The sequence below is a fragment of the Coccidioides posadasii genome, chromosome 1, assembly GCF_018416015.2.
Source record: "Coccidioides posadasii str. Silveira chromosome 1, complete sequence".
In the NCBI taxonomy this organism is placed as follows: domain Eukaryota; kingdom Fungi; phylum Ascomycota; class Eurotiomycetes; order Onygenales; family Onygenaceae; genus Coccidioides; species Coccidioides posadasii.
In genome coordinates, this window is record NC_089407.1 from 7,199,519 (window position 1) to 7,220,039 (window position 20,521).

Here is a 20,521-nt window from a genome sequence, read left to right on the forward strand (position 1 = left end):
ACTTTTAGACAGCAGCAAAAATAGAATGCAGATTCTATCTATGTACAGAGGATATAATACAGTGTATAGCTCCCGCTACCCAATTGCAAACAACGATAATCGATTCCAAGACCACCACGGCCGACCTCTTATTTATCTGCGGTTTTTCAACAACAGGATTTCTGGGTGTTGATATACGCTAGGCATTAGCCCTAGTCCGATGGCTCTCCGGATGGCTTTTGCCATCTTCCTCTGATTCACAGGTCGCAGACCGGTCACAGAACGGGGTTTTATACGGCCCATTTCGGTCATGTATTCGGACATGATAGAGAAATTCTGCCATAATTAGCATCTAAGCCATTTCTATGGACACGCTGTAATGTCAAGCAGGAATAAGTACCTTGTATTGATCCAAAGGATCCATGGCGAGTGCGTCGAAAACATCGATATTAGGACTATGTCTCTTCCTCCACTTCTTCATTTCCGCGGGACTAAGATCGTGAGGAGCGTATACGTCTCCCGCTTTCCATTCACGCGTCTGATATCGCTCCATGGTTCTCAGCTTTTCGTCTCGGGCCCTTTGTGCGGCAATTGATTGCGATATTCTTCGATCCTTTTGTTCGATGGCCATTTTCCGTTCTAGAGGCGTTTTAAGAATTCAATTCAATTAAAGACCAATTGGAAAATAGCTGCCTTGATGGGATTATACGCTTCACATACCCTGATAAGCACTGTAACCGCCCGCCTTTGAAGGGTCTTGAACGCGCCCGTGCGACCAGAGGCGGCGGATATGTTGAAGATTGGCAGGGCGCACAAAGGAGTGCGAAGAGAACGGATTCAATTTGCTCGACATCGTGAGGATCGTGCTGTACCAATTTGGAAAAGTAGAATGTCGATTGCCATGCAGATAGGGCGTGAGTTGCGATGGGAAGAAACTAAAGGAAATGCCAGGCCGTCAATCTTTTGACCCAGACAGCTTTGACTTTTGATGGATGCCAAGCCCATCACCACCAAACCTTCTGTTCATTCCATTCCAAGCACCATCCAGCGAACATATTTGTAGAGAACTCCCTCACTGTCTCACTCAATGGCTATTTGGATTGAAAGCGGGGCAATGTTTGAAGCGACTGCCGTGGCATTACACAATTGACCCCATTACTATCGAAACCGTAGGATTCATGGCTGGTAACACCCCCAATCAACCACCTTGAGGCGTCTGCTAACTCGGAAACTCTTAGGAGCTTGAATACACAGCTATGCGTTCCCATCTCACTCGCGGGGTTTTCCAGGCGATCGTGGAAAACAGGCCATACGTCCATTCTCAATGTTCTAGACAATTAACTCTCCTGTTGTCCTCTCGCCAACCCCGAAGATGTCCATTCCTTATCACCCAGAGCCGAACCGCATTCTCCCTTCCCTTTCTCCCACGCGCAGACAATGTCACAAAGTCTCAGCTTACGGACAATGGAGCCAAGCAGATGATGGAATTGGTAAATGCGCTGGAGCAGCAGACCCTGCCGCCACCACCTTTCATTCTTGCCAAGGCCTTTATGGCGTTTATTCAAGAGCGAGGAGAGTCGATGGCCGTTTTAACCCAAAATCAAGTCCGATTCTTGCTACAGACTTTCCAGCATTTAGTCAACGAATACCCATACAAAGGGGCCCGGGGATCCGTGCGCACAGTTTTGGGACTTGAAAGCCTGGAAAATACGATGTTTGTTTTGGCTCAGGCGGGATGCGAGCCCGATGCGGTCGAGCTTTTGAATAAACTGGCCAAGGCGATATACATACAGATCTCCCATCGGAATGAGCGGGCTGAGTCACCACATCTGGAACCCACCCCAGTAGTTCTCAGGTCATACGTCTCAATACTGGCCTCTACAGGATCACCACTGGAAGCCCTAAATATAGTTGAGACATACTGGGAAACGGTCCTTAGCCCTGAAGGAATCATACCGTGGCTTGATATCATCAGTGGTCTAGCCAAAGAGGGCAAAGAATCAGAGATCCCGGTAGTGATGGGAAAGATGGATCGTTGCGGTGTCGTCTTGGATCCGAACTCTCACGAGGAAATGGTTAAGTTGCTTGCAGCAGAAAATAACGTTGACGCTCTGAGGAAGCTTTTCGAGCTAGAGCTTCCCAATGGCCTCCAACCTACCGCTACGTCCACTGCATTCGCGATAGCAACTGCTGTCCGAAACTCCATGGTCGATTGGGCAAGCCAGTTGAGCGAATCCTTCCCCGCATACCCGACACCAGAAAGCCGAGACGCGATGCTTCTCTTAGCTGCAGCGAAATCCGAGGGAGCGGAAAACATCCAGAAAATTCTGGACAGTATGTCTGCGAGAAATCCCGAAATCAAGACCTCCATGACCATTGCCACCTTCAACCCACTCTTGGAACACGCAAACATGACCAACAGACTGGATCTGGTGGATGAGTACGCTGAGCTCGCACGAAAGTGGGGCCTCCAGGCGGATGCGCAGACCTATATGCTAATGATGGATTCGAAGTTGCGGGAGGGGGACCTTGACGGAGCTATCGCTCTCTTTGCAAACGTTGACCCCGAGGGTCTCGCCGAGCAAACTGATGTTGTCATGTTGAATAGAATTCTCCGACAGCTTTGCTCCACCCAATACGTCGACGTGGACTACGATACCATACTGTCATTCGTCGACCGCCTAATCGAAGCAAGGGGGCGTTTTGAAGCCGAAACGCTCGGAGCACTCTGTCAAGTCCTCCTCTCTCGTCACGAACTAGAAAGTATTTCCGGACTCCTCCGCCCCGTCATCGATCAGTATAATGCCGACGAACTATCCACGATCAGCGAATCTTTCGTCAAGTACATCTCCGATCAGAATCAGTCTACGGAAGACGCCTGGGAAGCCTACGAGCTGCTGAACATGGCATTTCCCAACACCTCAGTCCGCATAAGGACGGATATTATGACTCAATTCTTCGAGCGTGGCCGTTCGGATCTCGCATGCCTCGTTTTCGGACACATGAGACAGAAGGAGCGCGGGCCCAGGCGTCCCACCTCGCACACGTATGCGATGTGTCTACAGGGGATATCCCGTGCTGCCGACTCCCAGGGCCTACACCTCGTGCACAACATGTTGAAGCTCGATCTCGAAGTCGGATTGACCACCAAGGTGCTCAACGGGCTGATGCTCGCATACGCTGCGTGCGGTATGCCCGAGAAAGCGATGGGATTCTTCCGCGAGATCCTTCACTCCGAAGAAGGGCCCTCGGAACAGACCCTGATGATATTCTTCCGCGTGTGCGAGACGTACCATAGCGGCGTAGAAGAAGCCACGAAGATGCTGGACAAGTTGAAATCGTTGGATGTACGGATCGACAGGGGTATATACAATGCGTACATCGGCGCGTTGGCTGGACACTGCCAGGTGGAGAAGGCGACGGAGGCGATCCAGGCTATGGAGTCGAAGATCGGTGCTGGACCGAGCACTCAGACGTATGTATTTACCCCCACTCCAGTGTCACTGCTTGTTTCTTTTTCCTGATGCTAACTCTGGCTAAACCCTTTAAACAGCCTTGGGACCTTGTATAATGCTATTCCCTTCCAGTATTGGAAGGATCAAGTCGAGGAGTGGGCGCAGGCGACTTATCCCGGACTATGGGAGGAACTCGAACAGCGAGGACGCCATGAAGATGAGGAGGGACTAAAGAGTTTCGACATCAATAGGAATATTGATGTTTAACGCTATGTATGTGTGTAGGTCAGGGAAATATCGATATTTCCATTTTGTGATATGCTTGGGATGCTCCATATCTTGTCATGTATATTTTCTCTCTCTTTTACCTTTCTTTTCCCTTTTTTATTCGTTTCTTTAACTTATCATGCTGTTGTCTAGGAGGCTCTGTAACATGCATATCAGTGTCCACCTGAAACACACACCGACCACCTTGTTTGCACAGGTATCATTGTACCACCAGTTGCTGTACTTCCCTTTTATGTTGTTACATACTTGTATATTTGATGGATTAGGGCAAAAAAAGGGCAAACAGCATCAAAAAAAGTTTTTATGTAAAATCAGAAAGAAAAAAAAAAGAAAAAGAAAACTGTATTTCTTCCACTTGATGGAGCACATATACCTTCTAGGTTTTACCTGTCAGTGGTCCTAGGGGAAGTAAGACACAATTTTTCACTGTTCTCATTACTGTCTTCAGACATAAAGCACTATACTGGAACGCTTTTTCACCGCCTAGAAAAAGAGTATCCCCTACGGTTACGTGCGGCTATCTAACATAGCCAATACTGCTATCATTAACAACAGAGAGATACAAAGATCAGAATATACCAAGGACAATAGTAATGGTATGGTATAGAAGTCCATGTGAGCCTTTATAACAACAAGCTACTGGTACTATTTAATTTTGAAAGGAGAGAGAGAGATATCAAGGAGAGACGTCATTCTATTTCCACTAAGAGTGCTTTGTTTTCCTTTTTCTGGTTTTATCCTTACACGAGGGGGCCGCTCTAAAAGGCCATGTACCTAATCTTCTCCTTTTTTGAGGGTGTTTTTTTTTTTTCTTTTTTCCATTTCTTTATCTTGTTTAGTTTACCCTTCTTAAGATATCTTCTTTTCGAAAACAGGTCGTGTCATTTGAACATACAGAGTGAATTAGGGATGGGGAATGGGAAGGGAAGGGAAGAGGCTGGGGGTTTCGGATGTGGGAAAGCACACAAAAGGTCTATGGATCTATTCTTTTGGCATTCGCTTGGACATGCTATACTTTCAGTCAGAAGAGAGTCCTTAAAATAGTGTGCATGACGATGGAATTCAACTCACAAATCAAAGAAGGCAAATTGACCCGGTGTAGCGCCGTACTGATAGACGAAACGGCTTGCAAGGTAACTGCCGAAGATAGATCGGAGATAGCTATCAGGAACCTACAGTGGATGGATTGTTAGCGAAAAGAACAGCCCAAAAAAAAAAAAAAAAAAGGAAAAAACAAGAAAAAAAAGATCTAACAAACGAAAGAAAGAATTTGTTTTAACTCACCCGCTCAAGCAGAGTATCCAGACCGATCTTCTCCTGGAGCAACTTAGGAAGTGCATCACCCAACACAGCCTTGCGCAGGCGGAGGTTGTCCCAGAGTTCTGACTTCTGGAGCTCCTCATCCAGCTTGGTGATGGCGACGCTGAGGGTGTCACTGAGGATGCTTCGCGGAATGCCGGTCAGCTCGTGCTCCCTCCAGATGGCTTCAAACTCGAGAGTAGCGTTGCGCTTGATCGTCTCCTGGACCTCGCGAACATAGGCGTTGTAGAATTCTGGTGCCTTGCCATCCTCGCCGATGCACATGTGCTCGGCGAAACCCTTGTCGTCAAAGGACAAGGAGGCCAAGACCTCAAGCGAAGAAGATGTCACGCCACCCTTGTTGACGGAAGCATCCTTGAAGAGGACACATCCGCTCTTCTCAAGGCGAAGCTTGCAGTCCTGGGATAGGAAGAGGTTGGCGCCTTCAACGAGATACGGGATGGTGGTCTTGCCGTCGACGATGAGTTTCGAGACGTTGGCCAGATTGATGGACTCGGGACGACCGCCGCAGGGCACAAAAATATCGTAATCACCTTTCCTGAGATGGAAGGTATTGCGGAAGACGGTTCCGTTGTGGACAACTTCGCCGTTGGGAAGTGTGACGTTGGCGTCGTCGACGAGGACTCTGTATCCTTCAGGCGAAAGTTTCGACATGTCGAAGTTGGAGATCATGATACGCGCCTTTGCGAGTCTCAGAAGCTCCTCACGATCGAGACCTTGGGGGTCAACGATCACACCAGAGCCGTCCACGATGGCGGTATATTTCTCACGGCCGAGCAGGATCTCGTTAGATCCGAGGTCGCCATCGGGGCCACCGGTCTGCAACTTGCGGATCTGGGTCTCATCGACGCCCGTCTTGCGATAGATGCCCTCGACGTATTGGCGAATCGACAGAGTGGTCATGCCGTAGGTGTCATGGGGAATACCACCGAGCTTGGGGTTCTTGCCGGTGAAGAAGGACTTCCACCAAGGAGCACCTCTCTGCTTGGCGTGCATCGTAGCCCAATCGACCAGTTCAGCGGTGTTCTCGTCAGGTCCCATGAAGAGAATCTCGTCTTGACCGTGCAGGTCGACGATGGGGTCCTTGATGCCGGGGCTGACCGGAGGAAGGAGGAGGTCGAGGATGCTGTCGATGTACTTCTCGAATGCCACTCTGGCCTTGTCTTGGTGGTTCACGTCGAGCAAGATAACACCTTTGGCTCCTCCTTCTGGGATATCCTTGTTCTTTCGCTGCTGGGTATTGGCCAAGTTGTAATTCTCATCGAAGATCGAGCGAGCGTTGATGGCATACGCCTCCTTATCCCGACTCTTGACGATACGGATACCACCGCGCGAGATATCACGGAAGCGAAGGTGGAATCCACGGAATTCGGAGCTGATGACGAGGAACATGCCGTAGAGGGGCTGCGGGTATTCGTGGGTGGGCAGGAAGTCGGGGTTCAGGCGGAAGCTCAGGGCGACCTTGGTCGGGGTGTAAAAGTTGGTTTTGAGAACGGCGTTGTTGAAGACGAGGAAGGATTTCATGACCATCTCGTCGTGCTCGCTGACAACGGTCTTGGAGACGAGGTCCTTCAACTGCTTGCTGTCGAGAACCTCATCGACCTGCAGGCGAAGGTAACTCAAGGTTGGGAGGAAGTCGTCACCGGCGGCTCTGGTCTGGACGTAGTGGGTGTTGGCAAAGTCGAGGTAGAGTCTGTGGATGAGATCGGGATACTTGTTGATGATCTCGAGGATGTAGTCGGAGGTGAAGGTCTCGGTGCGCAGTCTCTTCTTGATCTTGGAGAGGAGCTCAGCGTGCACGGTGTTGTTGGAGTCGAGCAGCGCGGTCAGGGAGGTGTATTCGGAGCCGAGACGGTTGAGGAACTGCTGGACAAAGACCCAGACGCAGTGGGCGTAGATGGTCTCCTGCAGGCTGAGGCGTCCGCTGGCGAAGTGGCTCTGGAACTTGTTCTGGGGGACACAGTAAAGGAGCGAGACCTCCTTCATGATCTGGTGGATGGCAGCCTCGATGGGCGGGTGCCTTCCGGAGGCCTCGGCGCCGGCGATGGGGCGGAGGTAGAGAGAGACGACGGTGATGCCGTTGGAGAAGTTCTCGAGGTACTTCCGGGAGCTGGTGAGGCGGTAGTAGTGGTAGAGATCGGACAGGGCGCTGAAGAAGCCCATGGCGGAGCCTTGGCGGTACGCGACGACCAGTCTCTTCTCGCGGCTTCCTTCAATCTCGAACATCTCGATGACAGGGCCAGACCGGGCCACTGCATTGCTGATGATCTCCTGATAGATAGCCTTTGTGTTCTCGGTAGCCTTCTGCAGGAAGCGCTTCTCGCCGATGACCTCGATGTTGGTCTCGCCGGGGTCGGGGTGGGGGTTGTTGAAGTGGCACTTGTAGACGAAGTAGCAGCGGAGCTGGTGCTGGTTGTCGTCGGGCAGGGAGGTGGCAGAGCGGAAGGTCTCGACGCGGTAGCTGTTGCTCGGGGTGGAGCCGTCGATGTACTTCTCGTCGATGCGCTGTTCGTAGCGGGGGCCGCCGACGGCGCTGACGCCGGGTCTGCTGGTGTCGATGTAGACGGCGTGGTCAGCGGCCTCCTTGTCGAGTCTGATGTCCAGGCGCTTGTCGTCTCTCGCGTAGGCGGCGACCTTTGCGGCATAGAGGGAGAGGATGTGGCTGGCAATAGCGTCGACGGTTTCGGTCTGGAAATACATGTCGTCGATGCCGAGCATGTTGTAGAACCAGTCCGTCTCGGTGGAGATGAACTCGGAGGGGATGAAACCGCTCTCTTCCAGCTGATCCATCACTATCAAACACAGTGTCAGATACCGGACCGTAGGTCCTTTTGTTTTCTTCAATGTTTGACATTTTCACAGTTCTTTTTGTTGGTGTTTTTTTTTTTTTTTCTTTCATTCTTGTAATTTTTTTATTTCCATTTTTATTTTATTTTATTTTTATTTTTTTTTTCAGGTTTGGGCGGTCCAATTCGGCCTACCTTGTTCCATCTGCTTGCCCTTGCCCTCAAACTTGGCTGCCACATATCCGGGACCCTCTTCAGACAGGACGCGCGGGGAGCCGCCGGGGATTCCAAGGTGGACGGGTTGGGGAGAAGGTTCGCGAGCGGGAGTGCCCTTTACGCTGTCCAGCAGTTTGTTGTGGACGCGATGGAAGCCGAGAGGAGTGCCTGAGCCCGAAGGGGGGGCAAGGCCATTGGCGCCGTTGGCGGGGACCCCGTTCCCGTTCTGCGGGGTGAGATCGGCGGGGGACATGATGTAGTTGTATTAAGAACAATATACTACACTTGCGACAAATCCAGATATCAAAAAAAAAAAAAAAAAAAAAAAAAAAGGACAAAGTGAAAAAAACAAAAAGAAGAAGAAAAAGCCAAATGTGTGGAGGTCAAAACAATGGAGGAGGGGAGAATTCCAGAGCAAGATCGCGGGCTTAGCGAAGAGCCGGTGGGGAGGGAGTGGTTTCGATGACGTTTTTCCTTTCTTTTGCTTTGGGGGACGGCTACAGGGAGCTCTGGCGACGGTGCTCTGGCAAGCTGGAGGAGAGAAGCGAGGTGAAGCCGGCGGCCATGGAATCCGCAGACGGGGGGTAACGCTGGCAACGCGGTGACAGACGGCGGGGGAGGTGAGGTTTGCCCAAAAGCGACAAGCAGCAGCAGCGTTCAAAAGAGATATTTATGTACGGCGGGCGGCTGACGGTTCCTGGAGCGCACGCTAGGCCCAACACGGCAAAGCCTGGGGCGCGGCTAGTGGAGGGAGCGAGCCACGGGACCGGGCCAGGATGGCGGAAAGCATCGGTTAGTCGTCGTCACGAAGCTGTTATGTAAGAGCATTCAGGGAAGTTTTAACTAAGTTAACTTGGTCTACGGAGTTACTAACCAGTCAGTTACAGACACACAAAACTCACTCACCGCATCCGAGTGGTGGTCGTTGGTCCCGGAGTCTACTAGAGTCTAGAGAGTCCAGAATTCAAAGGGTGAGTCAGTATGGGAGGAGTTGCAGTCCCACCACACACAAGTCCAGGGAATTGAGAGTCGAGTTCAGGAGGGGGTGTATGTCTGTCTGTACTCCGTCTCACCGCTTGCCGCAGCTCCCAGGTCGGAGACACGTCTGAGCATTCGCCCGCGTCGCCGAGCTTCTCGCCCATCTTCCCAGTGCCCCAGAAACCGCAAGTCTGGCTGGCGGTGGGCGGCGTCGTGATTGGCTGCCTGCGTGCGGCATTTGTCGACTGGCCGAGACTCCAGATCTTACATATTCCAAAAAAAAAAAAAAAAAAAAAAAAAAAGGAAAAATATACTCCGTACTCCGTAACTACATCAAGCAAAACTGAAAAACTGCTTGGTAAAAACAAAAAAAAAAAAAAAAGGCCCTCATCCAAAAAGACTTCCCCCACCCCACATGACCCCCCAAAAGAAAACACCGATTACGTAAAGCGCAGCCACTAGGGCTGAGCCACCGCCTGTCCCTCGCCGCTGATTTGCTGCTTATGTAACACTCGTCAGGGAGCATTGTTGGCGGTGATTGGCTTATTTTATTTTATTTTTATTTTAATTTTTTTTTTTATGGCTAGTTCTGCTCTGTATGCGGCCGTGTTTGATGGAGGAGTACTCCGTATATGGACGGAGTAACTATGGAGTATGAAAAATTGGCAGCTCCGGAACCATCGTTTTCATTGAAGATCCTGGGGGCCCAGCGAGGGAAAAATTTTTTCACGGCCATCTGACCGTCGTTTGGCCCTTCGACAGGCGAACTGGCGACTGGGGGAGAGCAAACGATCGCACGCAACGCCAGACGCTGAACTTACCGCCTCCTCGAACGGTCACCTGCCCGCCCTCTCGTGGCCCAGACCCTGCGGCATCTGAAACCGCCCAATCCATCGCCTACACGGAGGACGGGAGTAACCTGCGCGCTATTCTATGACTATGCAAATCTACGGACTTTGCTCAACTCCTGTGGAGAGAGACTTAATTTTCCATGCTTGTTAAAAATTCACTCCTCACGAGGATCACGACGAAAAAAATTCCATCATCCGTCGCGATCCAGACGGTTGGCCAGTCGTTCACCTCTGCTAACCTTTCGCCAAGCGGAGTTCCCGAGCAGGCGGCTAATGCACGACTGCATCATCTTCCGCCGTGAAGCAGCCAGCCCCTTGTATGTACCTTTTTCTGCTCCCGCCAGTAACCCCTCCAAACTCCAACTCCAACTCCTCTCCTCTTCGTCCTTCTCCTCCCGATGTGCAGCCCTGATCGACGGCCCATCGGCCAAACTGGGTCCTCTTTTACCTCGCATTGAATTTTTTTTACTTTTACTTTTATTACTGTTTTATTTTATTTTATTTTTATTTTTATGTTTTTTTTCACCGAATGTTGGTTTCTTCTCAAACTTGTTTCAATTGCCTGCTGACACGAGCTGGTTGCGCAATCGCTCTGGCTCGATCGACCCTATTTCGTATCAAAATGTCCCTCCAACTTCTCTTCAACCGTTGCCATCAAGTAGCGGGGCATCCAAACCTTGTCCCAGGATCCTTGGCCTGCAGCAGGAAGTCAAAAAGAAAAAGAAGGAAAAAAAGAAAATAGGAAAAAACAAGAAAATAACAAGAAAATTGTTGTTTAGTGTCGGATCGATTTAACGATTGGACGGCTATTGCCCTTTTTTTTTTTTTTTTTTGTTCCCTGTCCCTCTCCATCTCCTCGCCGAGATGATGGAATCAGATCTAGCCGCCCAATCGCGTGCTTCCTCCCGCCGGGCTGCTCGCCACTGTCTTCCGTCCGTGCATCGTTGCCGGTTACGTGCACCGAATCCTCCGATTTAGTTCCAAACGACGCACGTACTTTTCGCCGACCGACGACTCCGTAACGCAGCATGTCGCCGAGATGAGGTCAGGATGAGGTCAGGATGAAGCCAGGACCTTTGCCAGACCGAAAAAAAACTTGGAAAAAAAAAAAATATAAATTAATAAAAATAATAATAATAACAATAATAAAAAAAGGAGGGGGGCAACACTCTCCGTACAGCCTTTGGGAGTACCTTGAGATATCATACTTTGGCTTTCAAGTATATGAGAGAAGCCCTTGCACACAGAAACGCATCGTTTGCCAACCGGACCTTAGCGGTGCATTGTTCCGGTCCACAGGTCCAAAATTTGAGCAGCACGGAGTACACGGCAACCAGGATCATCGTGCAAGGGTCGTTGGCCAATGTTCAAATCCCAAAAAAGTCGAAGCACCAAAACCAGGCTCGGGTTTAAAACTGGCTTCCAGCAACTGCACAAGGACTTCCCCCGCTCTTTCTGATCTCACAGGTCTCTTTTCCTATTAAACCACATTTTTTAAAAAGAGCATTTACGAGCTTCAATGCGGAGTCCTCTTCCGGTAGTCTCAATCGACATTTTCTATTGAAAATGACGTGAAAAGCAATGTGGAGTTTCTATGGCTGGCAATGCTTCATATATTGGAGAAATTTTTGACTGAATTTTTGCCCATGCGCCATGCAGATGGTTTCCATCAATGCATGTACAATATTTCTATGCCCATTCATGCTTGGGGGCCAGCTTGCCAGACCAAGGGCATCGACGGGGTAGCAACCTACTAACCTCCAAAATTTTACTATGCATCTAGGTCGCTCACCAACAAATAATGCCCGGATCACTTACCTTCACAAACCAATTGAACGGACTTTGCACACACCTCCTACTGTACCTACATGGGACATCTGCAGCCGGCCGTGCCTTGGGAACAATTGTCCCATCGTCAGCTGCTCCGCGACAGTTTGCTAGGTACCTAGTACAGAGCACTTCTCAAGCTTTTGAACCCCAAAAATGACCAGGCAATGCAAGATATCTCCATATCACCAATGGTCCTCAGTCCTTCCCCCCACTCCACGCTAATTTTCCCTGAAGATGAATGATTTGCTGCCGCACACATACATATTAAGATGGACAACTAGTCTTGTGGTTCGATGAGCACAAGCTGCACTGACCAGGCAGGTTTTCCCCTTTGAGATATCACCAAGAAAACATAAAACTTTCCCCCATCCACGTTGTCAGCAGAGGAGTCATGCCTCATCCACTTAATGGCGACCTCCTTTTTTCACAAGAGTGTTGAAAATGATATCCTTTTTTTGGACCGTGGGAAATGTACAGGCTTGCTATGAAGCTATTTGCTCATTTTGAGGGCTTGAGGCCGGTCATGCTCTCAGTCGAGATAATATGGTTATGGGGCTTCAACCTCTCTTGACAAGTTAAAAGAAGCGTCCTTGTAGTCATTTACCTCTTTAGTCTGATGACGGTTTGCGTTGACCATTATATTTCCTGCTGGAAAAAAAAAAAAAAAAAAAAAAAAAAAAAAAAAAGGGGGAAGGGAAGAAAAAGGAGACTGACATATTTTCCAGGGCGTTCTTCAAACCGGTGGAATCCTTTTATACACTATAATTGCTAGGATGGCTCGTGGCGCTGTTACGAGAGGCTCCTGACCTTTCTTCTTACTAAAGCAAGCCGGCTCGCAAATCCGATTACGTTAGTTACGTCAGGCTTTGACGTGAAATAACCCACAAAATACGGAGTAGAGACTACTCCGTACATACTCCGGTCTCGGGGCCGCCCGCCCAGGTTCTGCATAAAACTCCCAGACGGCAAATTGTACCTTTTGAAAGGCCAGCTTATCTGAGCAAATACCTGTCGGGGCAGACGCGTATAATTATGGAGAAGAAAAAGCAGGATGGTTGACTACGCGACAAGGCAATTAACCTCAAATATCCACGTTATGATTGGTTTTGGGGAAAGGGAGTAAGTATATCGAGGGTTGCATCTTATTGAACAGTCTTTATTTCCCTGCTCAAAAATGCTTATGTCCCTGATATCCTTATATTAGGGGTTTTTCTGTTTAACACCAGCAGAAAACGTATCGTTGTCGAGACCAGAGGACATCCCTTTTTTTTTTTTTTTATTCCCCCCCATATTGTTAACTCAACGTCTACAATGAATTACAACCGATTATATATGGCCTCTCTAGTTAGCTCGATGAGGAGCGAGAGCGTATTCCAAGGACCTGGAACATTTCCCCAACTTCGAGGGACATAAGATATATGAGATATAATACAATCTGGACGAGAGAACAGGCCGGTAGCGCTTGACAGCGATTCAGAGCACACACGATTACCTCCGGACCTATGGTTATCGCCTAACTTTCTTAGCCACGGAAGATGAGACTGCGACCCCGTAAGGAGTATAAGGGCGTCTTAGTGGATGTTGGAAAGCGGTGCGCAACTCCATGGAGAGGGGTTCTGGAGCCACTGGTTTGTATGGAGAATGGCAGCTTAAGGTTGGGCGAGTCGTGACTCGTGAATACCTTTGGTGGAAAAAAGGAACTAGAATCATAAGCGCAAGTTATGGAGTATCTTGCGAAAACTCCGACTCCGAACGAGTGAGGGTGGCGGGGGGAACAGGCACGCTCGTTTCAAGATAGGTAGGTTGAACTGATACGTAGCTTGCATGATTGGCATTCAACAAGTCGGTACGTGGCCTCTCAAGGCCTCTTTGCCTCTCATCGCAGCAGCTTAGGGATCCAGGGGAGAAGGGGGGAAAAAGGACTTTTGACTATCCAAAGTCCTTGACGGAGTGTCAAACGGCCTATCACTCAGGAGCTGGCTTCGCAGCCCGAGGTTCCCTGACTTTCTCACATCTGACAAGAGGACACATGCCATGAAAACTAGTGATGTTGGACCAAGTGATAAATTTGAACCGGCGACTAAAACGCCTCGGGAGCTTCGTAATGGAGGCTTGAGGGGGAGCAAGGTATCCAAAGCTTCATCCTGGAGCTTAGTTATGATTACTCCGTACGGAATACGGAATACGGAGCAACTACGGAGTACCTTTGTTACAATCGACCTCCAAAGATTTTTCAAACCCGTCTCCTCTGGTACAAAATGTGGCTATCAGCTCTGGTTTCAGTGGCCTGGGCTGGGTTGGTACGCCAAGGACTTGGATAATTTTAAGACAACGTGGTGGAAAACTAGTAAGACTCACCAAATATGCCGAACAGGCTGTCAAATGCTTTTAGTGCTGAGATACCCAACGGTGTGCGTCCGATTGGTGGATTTGCGCCAACGCTCCCCCGGATCGATAGCTACTTGATTTGCTCGTTTCGCAAAGGTTCGACATGTGCCCAAGAAAGGAGGATACTCCTCCATGCTCCGCCCCAGACACCCAATTCCAAGGGATAGTTACAGGGATAGTACCTCACAGTTTCATTGTGCCGTCGATGCCGTACGGTACGGAGAGGGCCACGCCAAATACGTGGCAATACCTTAATACGTCTGTGGTACGAGAGTCGTTACTCCGTACCTTGGGCGTGGATTCGACCTCGGGAGACTGGCGAAAAAAAGGATTCCACCAGAAATTCCGCAAGGCCATCCTAGAGTACCTGACCGGGGTTTGCCATGTATCGAACGTCTAAGCTTCGGAGAACGATCTGCAGAATTTGGTGTTTGAGGCGGCGAAATCCAATGCTGAGCAATCATCGGCAGGTTGGCTAACACCAGCATGCAAACAGCATCCCGGGCTAACCGGTCCTGAAGGCGCCTCGAGAAACCAATGTGCCGTGTTTGACCATCGACAAACAAAGAAACCTGGGGTAAGCGACGAGACCCAAGCTTACGCGCTTCTCGAAGTCTGCTTTCACACCAGAACAAGGATTGCAGGAGGCAGGTGCCGATGATCGAGGATTGTTTGCTCAATTAGAAGCTTCTGGAGCGATTTGGGTCCTGTCGCATCGTTGCCGGGCCAGGCCGACCCGACCCGCAGACGGGATCAACATGAAATTTCCCCTGAGCGAACTAAAATTTCGTGTCACCAATTATTGTTTGCCTGGGCGCTTGAAATTGGCAAAAATGTTCAAAAATTCCAAGCCCAAATTATAGCTCTGGGATCCAAGTCAAAACTTATTTAGCAAAGATATTCCAGGATCAGATGGAAAAAAAGACAATCGAAAAGCAAAACAAGGGGGAAAAAGGAAGAGGAAGGGAAAGAAAAGAGCTCACATGGTGAAACAGCGATAACCCTGTCGCCACGTTTACTAGTGCTAGCCCTGCCAATGCAACATTACACGGGGTGCAGATTCAGCTCGCGGCTCGGGGCGTCGTGCTTAACCGTTTGTAGTCTTCGCAAGTCAATTTCGACGAATCGAGTTCCATCCCAGGGACCTTGCTCCAACAAAATAAAACCCCAGTCAAACAGGAACCGTTATCTCGCGAAAATTACTTTGGATACGCCCATCGCCCCCGTATTTTGGGCTGACCCAAAAAAATTTGGAACGTTTAAATGAAATCTGCTTTGGCCAGAACAACTCTTCTCCTCTTTTCTTCCTTTGTCTTCTGCTCTGCCATATTGCTTCTTTATCCATTTTCGTCAATTTCCCATATAAAGGCGCCCCTTGTTTAAGGATATCTCCTTTTATAGATTAATCTCCTTATTTTAGAAAGCCCTCGATCGATCGTTGTCCACTCAATACATGCCGATTTGTCCTCATCTCTGATCAGCTTCCGTTCCTCGATTGAACTCGAATCCCACAGCCTCTTGAGTTTCGAGGTCTGAAATAATCTTTCGCATTCCGAAGCAGCCACTAGTCACTAAAGCATTTTGAATACTCGAAAAGACGTCGAAGAACGAACGTCGCAAGTGCATCGCCTAAATTTTCAAATCCCATATAAATCGTCTTTCGATCGACCGGCACATCACACCATAATGTCTCAATCATACTGCGCACGATACCAAACACCTGCTCTCTGTGGATCACCTGCAACACTAAAGTCGCCGCTCGCAAAATGCAACGGCAGTGGAAAATCGAACAAACTAACGCTGTCCACGGCCACACTCAGCCAAGACATCTGGCGAGCTGTCCAAAAATCATCTGGAACTCCCAAATACGCATCGTTTAGAGATGAATATGAGCAGCCACCGCCACCTCCACCATCTCCAGTCGGAGCATCCGGCTGGAAGATGTGCTAAAAATTTGAACCCGATACCCGAACAGTTTAATTTCGACATGAGCTGGTCTTAATTTTGTTATCTTTCCTCGCGTTCCCTTCGTCTGCGACTATTATAGAATATAACCTTTTAGAGCCTTGGTTTCTTTGAGAACCCTCGAGTTACCTTCTTCAGGCAAGACCCGCTCGCTCAATTTCCCCTGTTTTGCTTGCTCCTTTGAGAATATACCTGATATAATGTCTGCTTTCAACACGTTTATATTTGTTTTTGAAAGGAGCGGGTGTTTGGGGGCTCCCATTATTCCCTGAGAATCATCATACTTTCCTTGTGTATCAAAAGATTAGCTTTTCATAATGAAAATGTTGTGAAGCATGAATATTTAGGTCTTCCAGGAGAGAGCCGATGGCGGTTATTGCGATTTGTAAAAACATAAGGTGTTCAGATTTCCGGTATGCAGCAAATCACTTAGTTTCTTGGAGCCAAGAATCAAGCAATTGTTATCCGCTTTCAATGCTATTAGGTCAACGCTGAATCTCCGGGTAGATGCTCTTGGACAAGCGGCGTCGACGATTGGGCATTGGTGGCAGGAGTTTCTGGTCCAACATTCTTCCGTGAAGCAGCATCAAATCGTGCGTAAATCTCTCCTAGTCTTTTCATAGCTTCGGGGTCGCCAGACCGCGCCTGCTGGCTGACGTTCTCGAGTTCAGCAAGCATTCCTTCAGTTCTAGCCCAACCCTGCAATCTTTCCTCAATATTTTGGTTTCGCTTTTGCGCTTGAGGAAAAGTTGTTCGAACAATATCCTCTTCACCTTTAGCTCTTTTTGCTCTCATAAGGCATTCTAGGAATTGCGCTTGTCCAGTTGAAGAACCTCCTGAGCGCATTCTTTGAGCTTGGCTAGAGCTAGAACCCGATATGAGATGCGCTTTCTGACCTAGGATTTTCACTCGCGTCGTGGAAACTAAGTCAAAATCCCTATTTTGTCGCAGAGCGGGAGTATCGTCTTCATCGCCAGGCAGTGAAAACATCATATCGGTTCCAATTTGATCAGCCCAGGAACAGCTAAAGATCTGATTTTGGTAGGACACGATAGGATTAGGTGAGTGTAGCTCCATTATTTGAATTTGATTTTGAAGTTCCATTTCCAGATCTGGGTCAATTCCAGTTGATTGACCCTGGTTTGGGCTTGAGTGGGGAACTGGAGACCCTGGCTGCGAAGTCGTCATATCAACTAACGGGACGAGGGAATTTGAGGAGGCAGCAGATCTCTGCCTCGGCGGTCGTATCGGGCCATTGCAGGACGTGAGGTCAAGGTTGATGTAAAATGTCTACCATAAAGGATGACTGTTAGTTGTATGGCTTGGTGTTTTTTGGTCGTATCTGGAACACACCTCCCTCTCGGACTCGTCATATTCATACTCGTAGTCCGACTCATCTGACTCTGGTTCTACAGGCGGGCTGCCGCCTTTGGAATTGCCGGTAGGAGACTGCATGACTTCTCCCCCCGAATCAGCAGGAAAGAAGCTTGACGACGTGACGAAAGGCGAGAGAGTGCAGTCTGCTCCGTAGCAAGGGCAGGCTTGGCATGTGGTCAGTTTAAAGTTCGTTAGTCATTAGATCTAATCTGATAAGATGTCTTGGCACCCCCGGCGCATGCCGTGATGTCATTGGTGCCTGCCCTCCGCCCACTCCCGAGCCGACACTTGTTGGTTGCATCATGAAAGTCCGAGTTTGTCGGGAGGATGATCGGACGAAAGTGACGTTGACGATGAACAACGATCATGGCAGATAATGATACGGGAACCGGCCTGATGTTTGTCCATCGTCGGGGAAGTATCATATAAGAAGGAACCTCGTGTGGCGGAAAGCCTTTCCGAGAGTGTTCTCCGTCGCCGTCCCCTCGACATGGCATCGTTCCCATAGGACAATTGTGAGGAAAGCCGATCTATGGAACCCAAGGCAGGGCTCTTCCGCGTTCCAATCATATCGTCAGTCAACATTCCACATCAGGCGGTGGGCGTAAAACAAGCTTTCCCAAAATTTCTTTCACATCACGCTTCAGCAGCTTTCGGAGTCTAAACTTCAACATAATAATGTGGTTTCGCAGCGAACAAGGTCCTGGCAAACCAGCAGCTGTGGTCACTTTCCATTGAAGGGTTAAGGAGATTAGAGTATACGTAAAGAGTAAGTTTTTTTACCTTCATCTTCATTTATCTTTCAAGGGTTTTAGGATATCCCAAATCTTTGCTGGCTTCAAGGCTGCGTTGGCCCGGCTTTTCCGGAAAGGATGCAAGGCGCATTAAAAAAATCCAGACTGCACATTTATGCTCAAAGAAAGGCTCAGCTCTTTCCATTCTGGCGTTATATATGAGATATCGCCATGTGGTTTCATTGGCAATAGCCGTTAAAGCCCATGGGCAACTTGGTTTAGCATACATACAATGTGCCGGTCCCATGTTGCTTCAACAAGTCAATCAAATATTGGATCGCTAAATGAGCTCGTTATCAACCTGATACCCCCGCCTTCTCTCGTTCTACTTCTTCCCCAGTTCTACGTGATATGGACCAGAAAGTTCCTCGATGTCCATGCAAAATTGCTAACAAAGTTGGATCCAGTGGCCCCGCGGTTCAATGCAGGGCTTCAGCTGCCGCTAGTGTCGGCTGTGTCTGAAACCAGCCCCCCGTTTATTCATACAACCTTTTCTTCGTCCTCCGTATTGGCTTCCCCAGATCCTATCCTTAATCTAGGGGGTGAAGGCGAAGGTATCAAGTCGCCTGATATTCTTATATCTGCTACTCCTTTGCCTACCGTTTCACTTAATTTCGCTACAAACAAAAAAGAGCAAGAACAACTTTCCGATGCATTATTCGTCGACAACGAAACCTCTAAGTTATCACCTCAGACCATAACGACCAATCAGCAAAAATCGAAGAGCAGCTCATTATCCGATCGCATCCGGTCCTGGACTTGGACTTTATTATCTTGGATATCAAATGTATTGTACTCTTTTTTTACGAATGGAAAGGGCGCAGCTCCTGAGCATGATGCCCTTAGAAACAAGGCCAATTCCGAACCAGGTGGCCTTTCATGGGAACTTTCCCGGTCTGCAAGGGATAGCGACAGCCAGATACTACATGAGATACCAGACTACGTTCTTGAATATGCTCCCTTAGTCCATCTCTTCTCTGCTGAACAATTTTGGCCATGCGATATTGGAGAACATTTAACGCACATTACGCCATACTTGAATTATACCCCCCTCAGAGCCACATGGGAGCACCCTCTACTTGACAATCTCGATGACCTAAATAATTGGCAACACGGTCGCCATGTCTTTTTGACGAGTAATGAAAACGTGGAAAACCGACCAGAATGGCTACATGGCAAGAAGAATATTCCGGAACCTGTTCCCTATTCCCGGCAAAAAGGACGCTTTTACCGTCGCTCGATTGACTTCCTGTCACAGAATACCCAGATGTTAGGATACTTTGGCCGCAAGGGGAAAACAGCTGGCAAGAGTAAAGCCCCCGCAGTGCTAATTGTGATTGATAAAGGAGACGGCATAGTGGATGCATTTTGGTTCTATTTTTACAGCTTTAACCTGGGAAACGAGGTGTTCAATCTCCGTTTTGGAAACCATGTTGGGGACTGGGAGCATTCCCTCGTTCGATTTCATCGTGGCGAACCCAAAGCTATCTTTCTCAGCGAGCACTCCGGCGGAGAAGCATATACTTACAATGCCATGGAGAAACTAGGCAAGCGAGTGCGTTTAAACTCCTCCCCCAACCCTCCTTAATCTCTTGACTGATCAACCCATTTTTCAGCCTGTCATATACTCCGCCACTGGCACTCATGCCATATATGCTAACCCGGGAATACATTCTTATATTCTTCCCTGGGGCCTCCTTCGCGACCAAACTGACGCCGGACCGCTGTGGGATCCTTCCCTTAATATGCATGCGTACGCTTATTCGCCCCACAACGACACTTTATACCCCTCAAATAGAACACCCAATGCGCCCATCGAATGGTTTTCATTCCGAGGCCATTGGGGAGATAAAATATACCCGCTGGGTGAGAGACGACAGTACCGATTTGCCGGGCAATATCATTACGTCAGTGGACCCTTGGGCCCAAGGTTTAAGAACCTAGCTAGGAGGAAAGTGTGTCAAGGACCAGAAGAGGACATTTGCATTATTAGAAATGAGGTCGGGGCAAAGGGTGGGCGAGAACATGCTAAAGTGGGGTTGAAATGGGATGCAGGGCTTAGAGATGATGATGGGGAGGATCAGGTTTGATCGCGATCCTTCGGGAAGATAGACGCCTTTTACTGTTATACCTTATCCTGTACTTACTTATGATTGTCGCTACAACGTTTTTTTCGCTGGCAGAGTAGCTATCCTGTGCCCTTTTGGGGTTTAGTTTTGGTCCCTGGTGGAGAAAACACCATAGATCCCGCTATAATCCGTATCTAATGCCCGAGTTTGAGATCATACTGATGT

General features: G+C 48.9%; 6 protein-coding genes across 7 annotated transcripts; 3 read left to right on the forward strand and 3 right to left on the reverse strand.

The window, feature by feature from the left end:
• Positions 1-2: 2 nt before the first annotated feature.
• D8B26_002167 (mitochondrial 37S ribosomal protein bS18m) lies at positions 3-897 on the reverse strand. Its single transcript, XM_003066099.2, has 3 exons — positions 700-897; positions 380-618; positions 3-315 (listed from the first exon to the last, which is right to left on the reverse strand). Exons 1-3 carry the CDS (start codon positions 830-832, stop codon positions 133-135), a joined length of 555 nt encoding a protein of 184 aa, XP_003066145.1. The 5' UTR covers positions 833-897; the 3' UTR covers positions 3-132.
• A 167-nt stretch (positions 898-1,064) lies between these two features.
• On the forward strand, positions 1,065-3,950 carry D8B26_002168 (uncharacterized protein). The gene is made up of 3 exons (XM_003066100.2): positions 1,065-1,164; positions 1,218-3,454; positions 3,533-3,950. Exons 2-3 carry the CDS (start codon positions 1,236-1,238, stop codon positions 3,699-3,701), a joined length of 2,388 nt encoding a protein of 795 aa, XP_003066146.2. The 5' UTR covers positions 1,065-1,164; positions 1,218-1,235; the 3' UTR covers positions 3,702-3,950.
• A 370-nt stretch (positions 3,951-4,320) lies between these two features.
• On the reverse strand, positions 4,321-8,670 carry GDH2_1 (NAD-dependent glutamate dehydrogenase). 2 transcript variants are annotated; one of them, XM_003066101.2, is made up of 4 exons: positions 8,024-8,670; positions 5,007-7,834; positions 4,794-4,894; positions 4,321-4,731 (listed from the first exon to the last, which is right to left on the reverse strand). In XM_003066101.2, exons 1-4 carry the CDS (start codon positions 8,295-8,297, stop codon positions 4,704-4,706), a joined length of 3,231 nt encoding a protein of 1,076 aa, XP_003066147.1. In that variant the 5' UTR covers positions 8,298-8,670; the 3' UTR covers positions 4,321-4,703. The 2 variants fall into 2 exon arrangements, with proteins under 2 accessions (XP_003066147.1, XP_065979821.1); XM_066123746.1 differs by having other exon boundaries at positions 5,007-8,670.
• A 6,364-nt stretch (positions 8,671-15,034) lies between these two features.
• On the reverse strand, positions 15,035-17,545 carry D8B26_002171 (uncharacterized protein). The gene is made up of 2 exons (XM_003066102.2): positions 17,410-17,545; positions 15,035-17,346 (listed from the first exon to the last, which is right to left on the reverse strand). Exons 1-2 carry the CDS (start codon positions 17,509-17,511, stop codon positions 16,537-16,539), a joined length of 912 nt encoding a protein of 303 aa, XP_003066148.2. The 5' UTR covers positions 17,512-17,545; the 3' UTR covers positions 15,035-16,536.
• On the forward strand, positions 15,497-16,092 carry D8B26_002170 (uncharacterized protein). The gene has a single exon (XM_066123747.1). The coding sequence runs from the start codon at positions 15,778-15,780 to the stop codon at positions 16,039-16,041; it is 264 nt and encodes an 87-aa protein (XP_065979822.1). The 5' UTR covers positions 15,497-15,777; the 3' UTR covers positions 16,042-16,092.
• Positions 17,546-17,628: 83 nt separating the features above from the next.
• VPS62 (Vacuolar protein sorting-associated protein 62) lies at positions 17,629-20,478 on the forward strand. Its single transcript, XM_003066103.2, has 3 exons — positions 17,629-18,202; positions 18,635-19,782; positions 19,844-20,478. Coding segments are annotated over exons 1-3 (1,623 nt in total). The 5' UTR covers positions 17,629-18,201; the 3' UTR covers positions 20,318-20,478.
• Positions 20,479-20,521: the final 43 nt, after the last annotated feature.

Bases quoted from the DNA above. Each gene is read 5' to 3' on its own strand.
- D8B26_002167 (XM_003066099.2), bottom strand. From the start codon at position 832: ATGTCGAGCAAATTGAATCCGTTCTCTTCGCACTCCTTTGTGCGCCCT. The intron at 619-699 runs GTATGTGAAGCG...AAACGCCTCTAG, and splicing joins CGGTTACAGTGCTTATCAGG to AACGGAAAATGGCCATCGAA. The intron at 316-379 runs GTACTTATTCCT...TAATTATGGCAG, and splicing joins ATCCTTTGGATCAATACAAG to AATTTCTCTATCATGTCCGA.
- D8B26_002168 (XM_003066100.2), top strand. From the start codon at position 1,236: ATGCGTTCCCATCTCACTCGCGGGGTTTTCCAGGCGATCGTGGAAAAC. The intron at 3,455-3,532 runs GTATGTATTTAC...CCCTTTAAACAG, and splicing joins GCTGGACCGAGCACTCAGAC to CCTTGGGACCTTGTATAATG.
- GDH2_1 (XM_003066101.2), bottom strand. From the start codon at position 8,297: ATGTCCCCCGCCGATCTCACCCCGCAGAACGGGAACGGGGTCCCCGCC. The intron at 7,835-8,023 runs GTAGGCCGAATT...TGTGTTTGATAG, and splicing joins GGGCAAGCAGATGGAACAAG to TGATGGATCAGCTGGAAGAG. The intron at 4,895-5,006 runs GTGAGTTAAAAC...CATCCACTGTAG, and splicing joins TGGATACTCTGCTTGAGCGG to GTTCCTGATAGCTATCTCCG.
- D8B26_002170 (XM_066123747.1), top strand. From the start codon at position 15,778: ATGTCTCAATCATACTGCGCACGATACCAAACACCTGCTCTCTGTGGA.
- D8B26_002171 (XM_003066102.2), bottom strand. From the start codon at position 17,511: ATGCAGTCTCCTACCGGCAATTCCAAAGGCGGCAGCCCGCCTGTAGAA. The intron at 17,347-17,409 runs GTGTGTTCCAGA...CCTTTATGGTAG, and splicing joins ATGACGAGTCCGAGAGGGAG to ACATTTTACATCAACCTTGA.
- VPS62 (XM_003066103.2), top strand. The intron at 19,783-19,843 runs GTGCGTTTAAAC...CCCATTTTTCAG, and splicing joins TGGAGAAACTAGGCAAGCGA to CCTGTCATATACTCCGCCAC.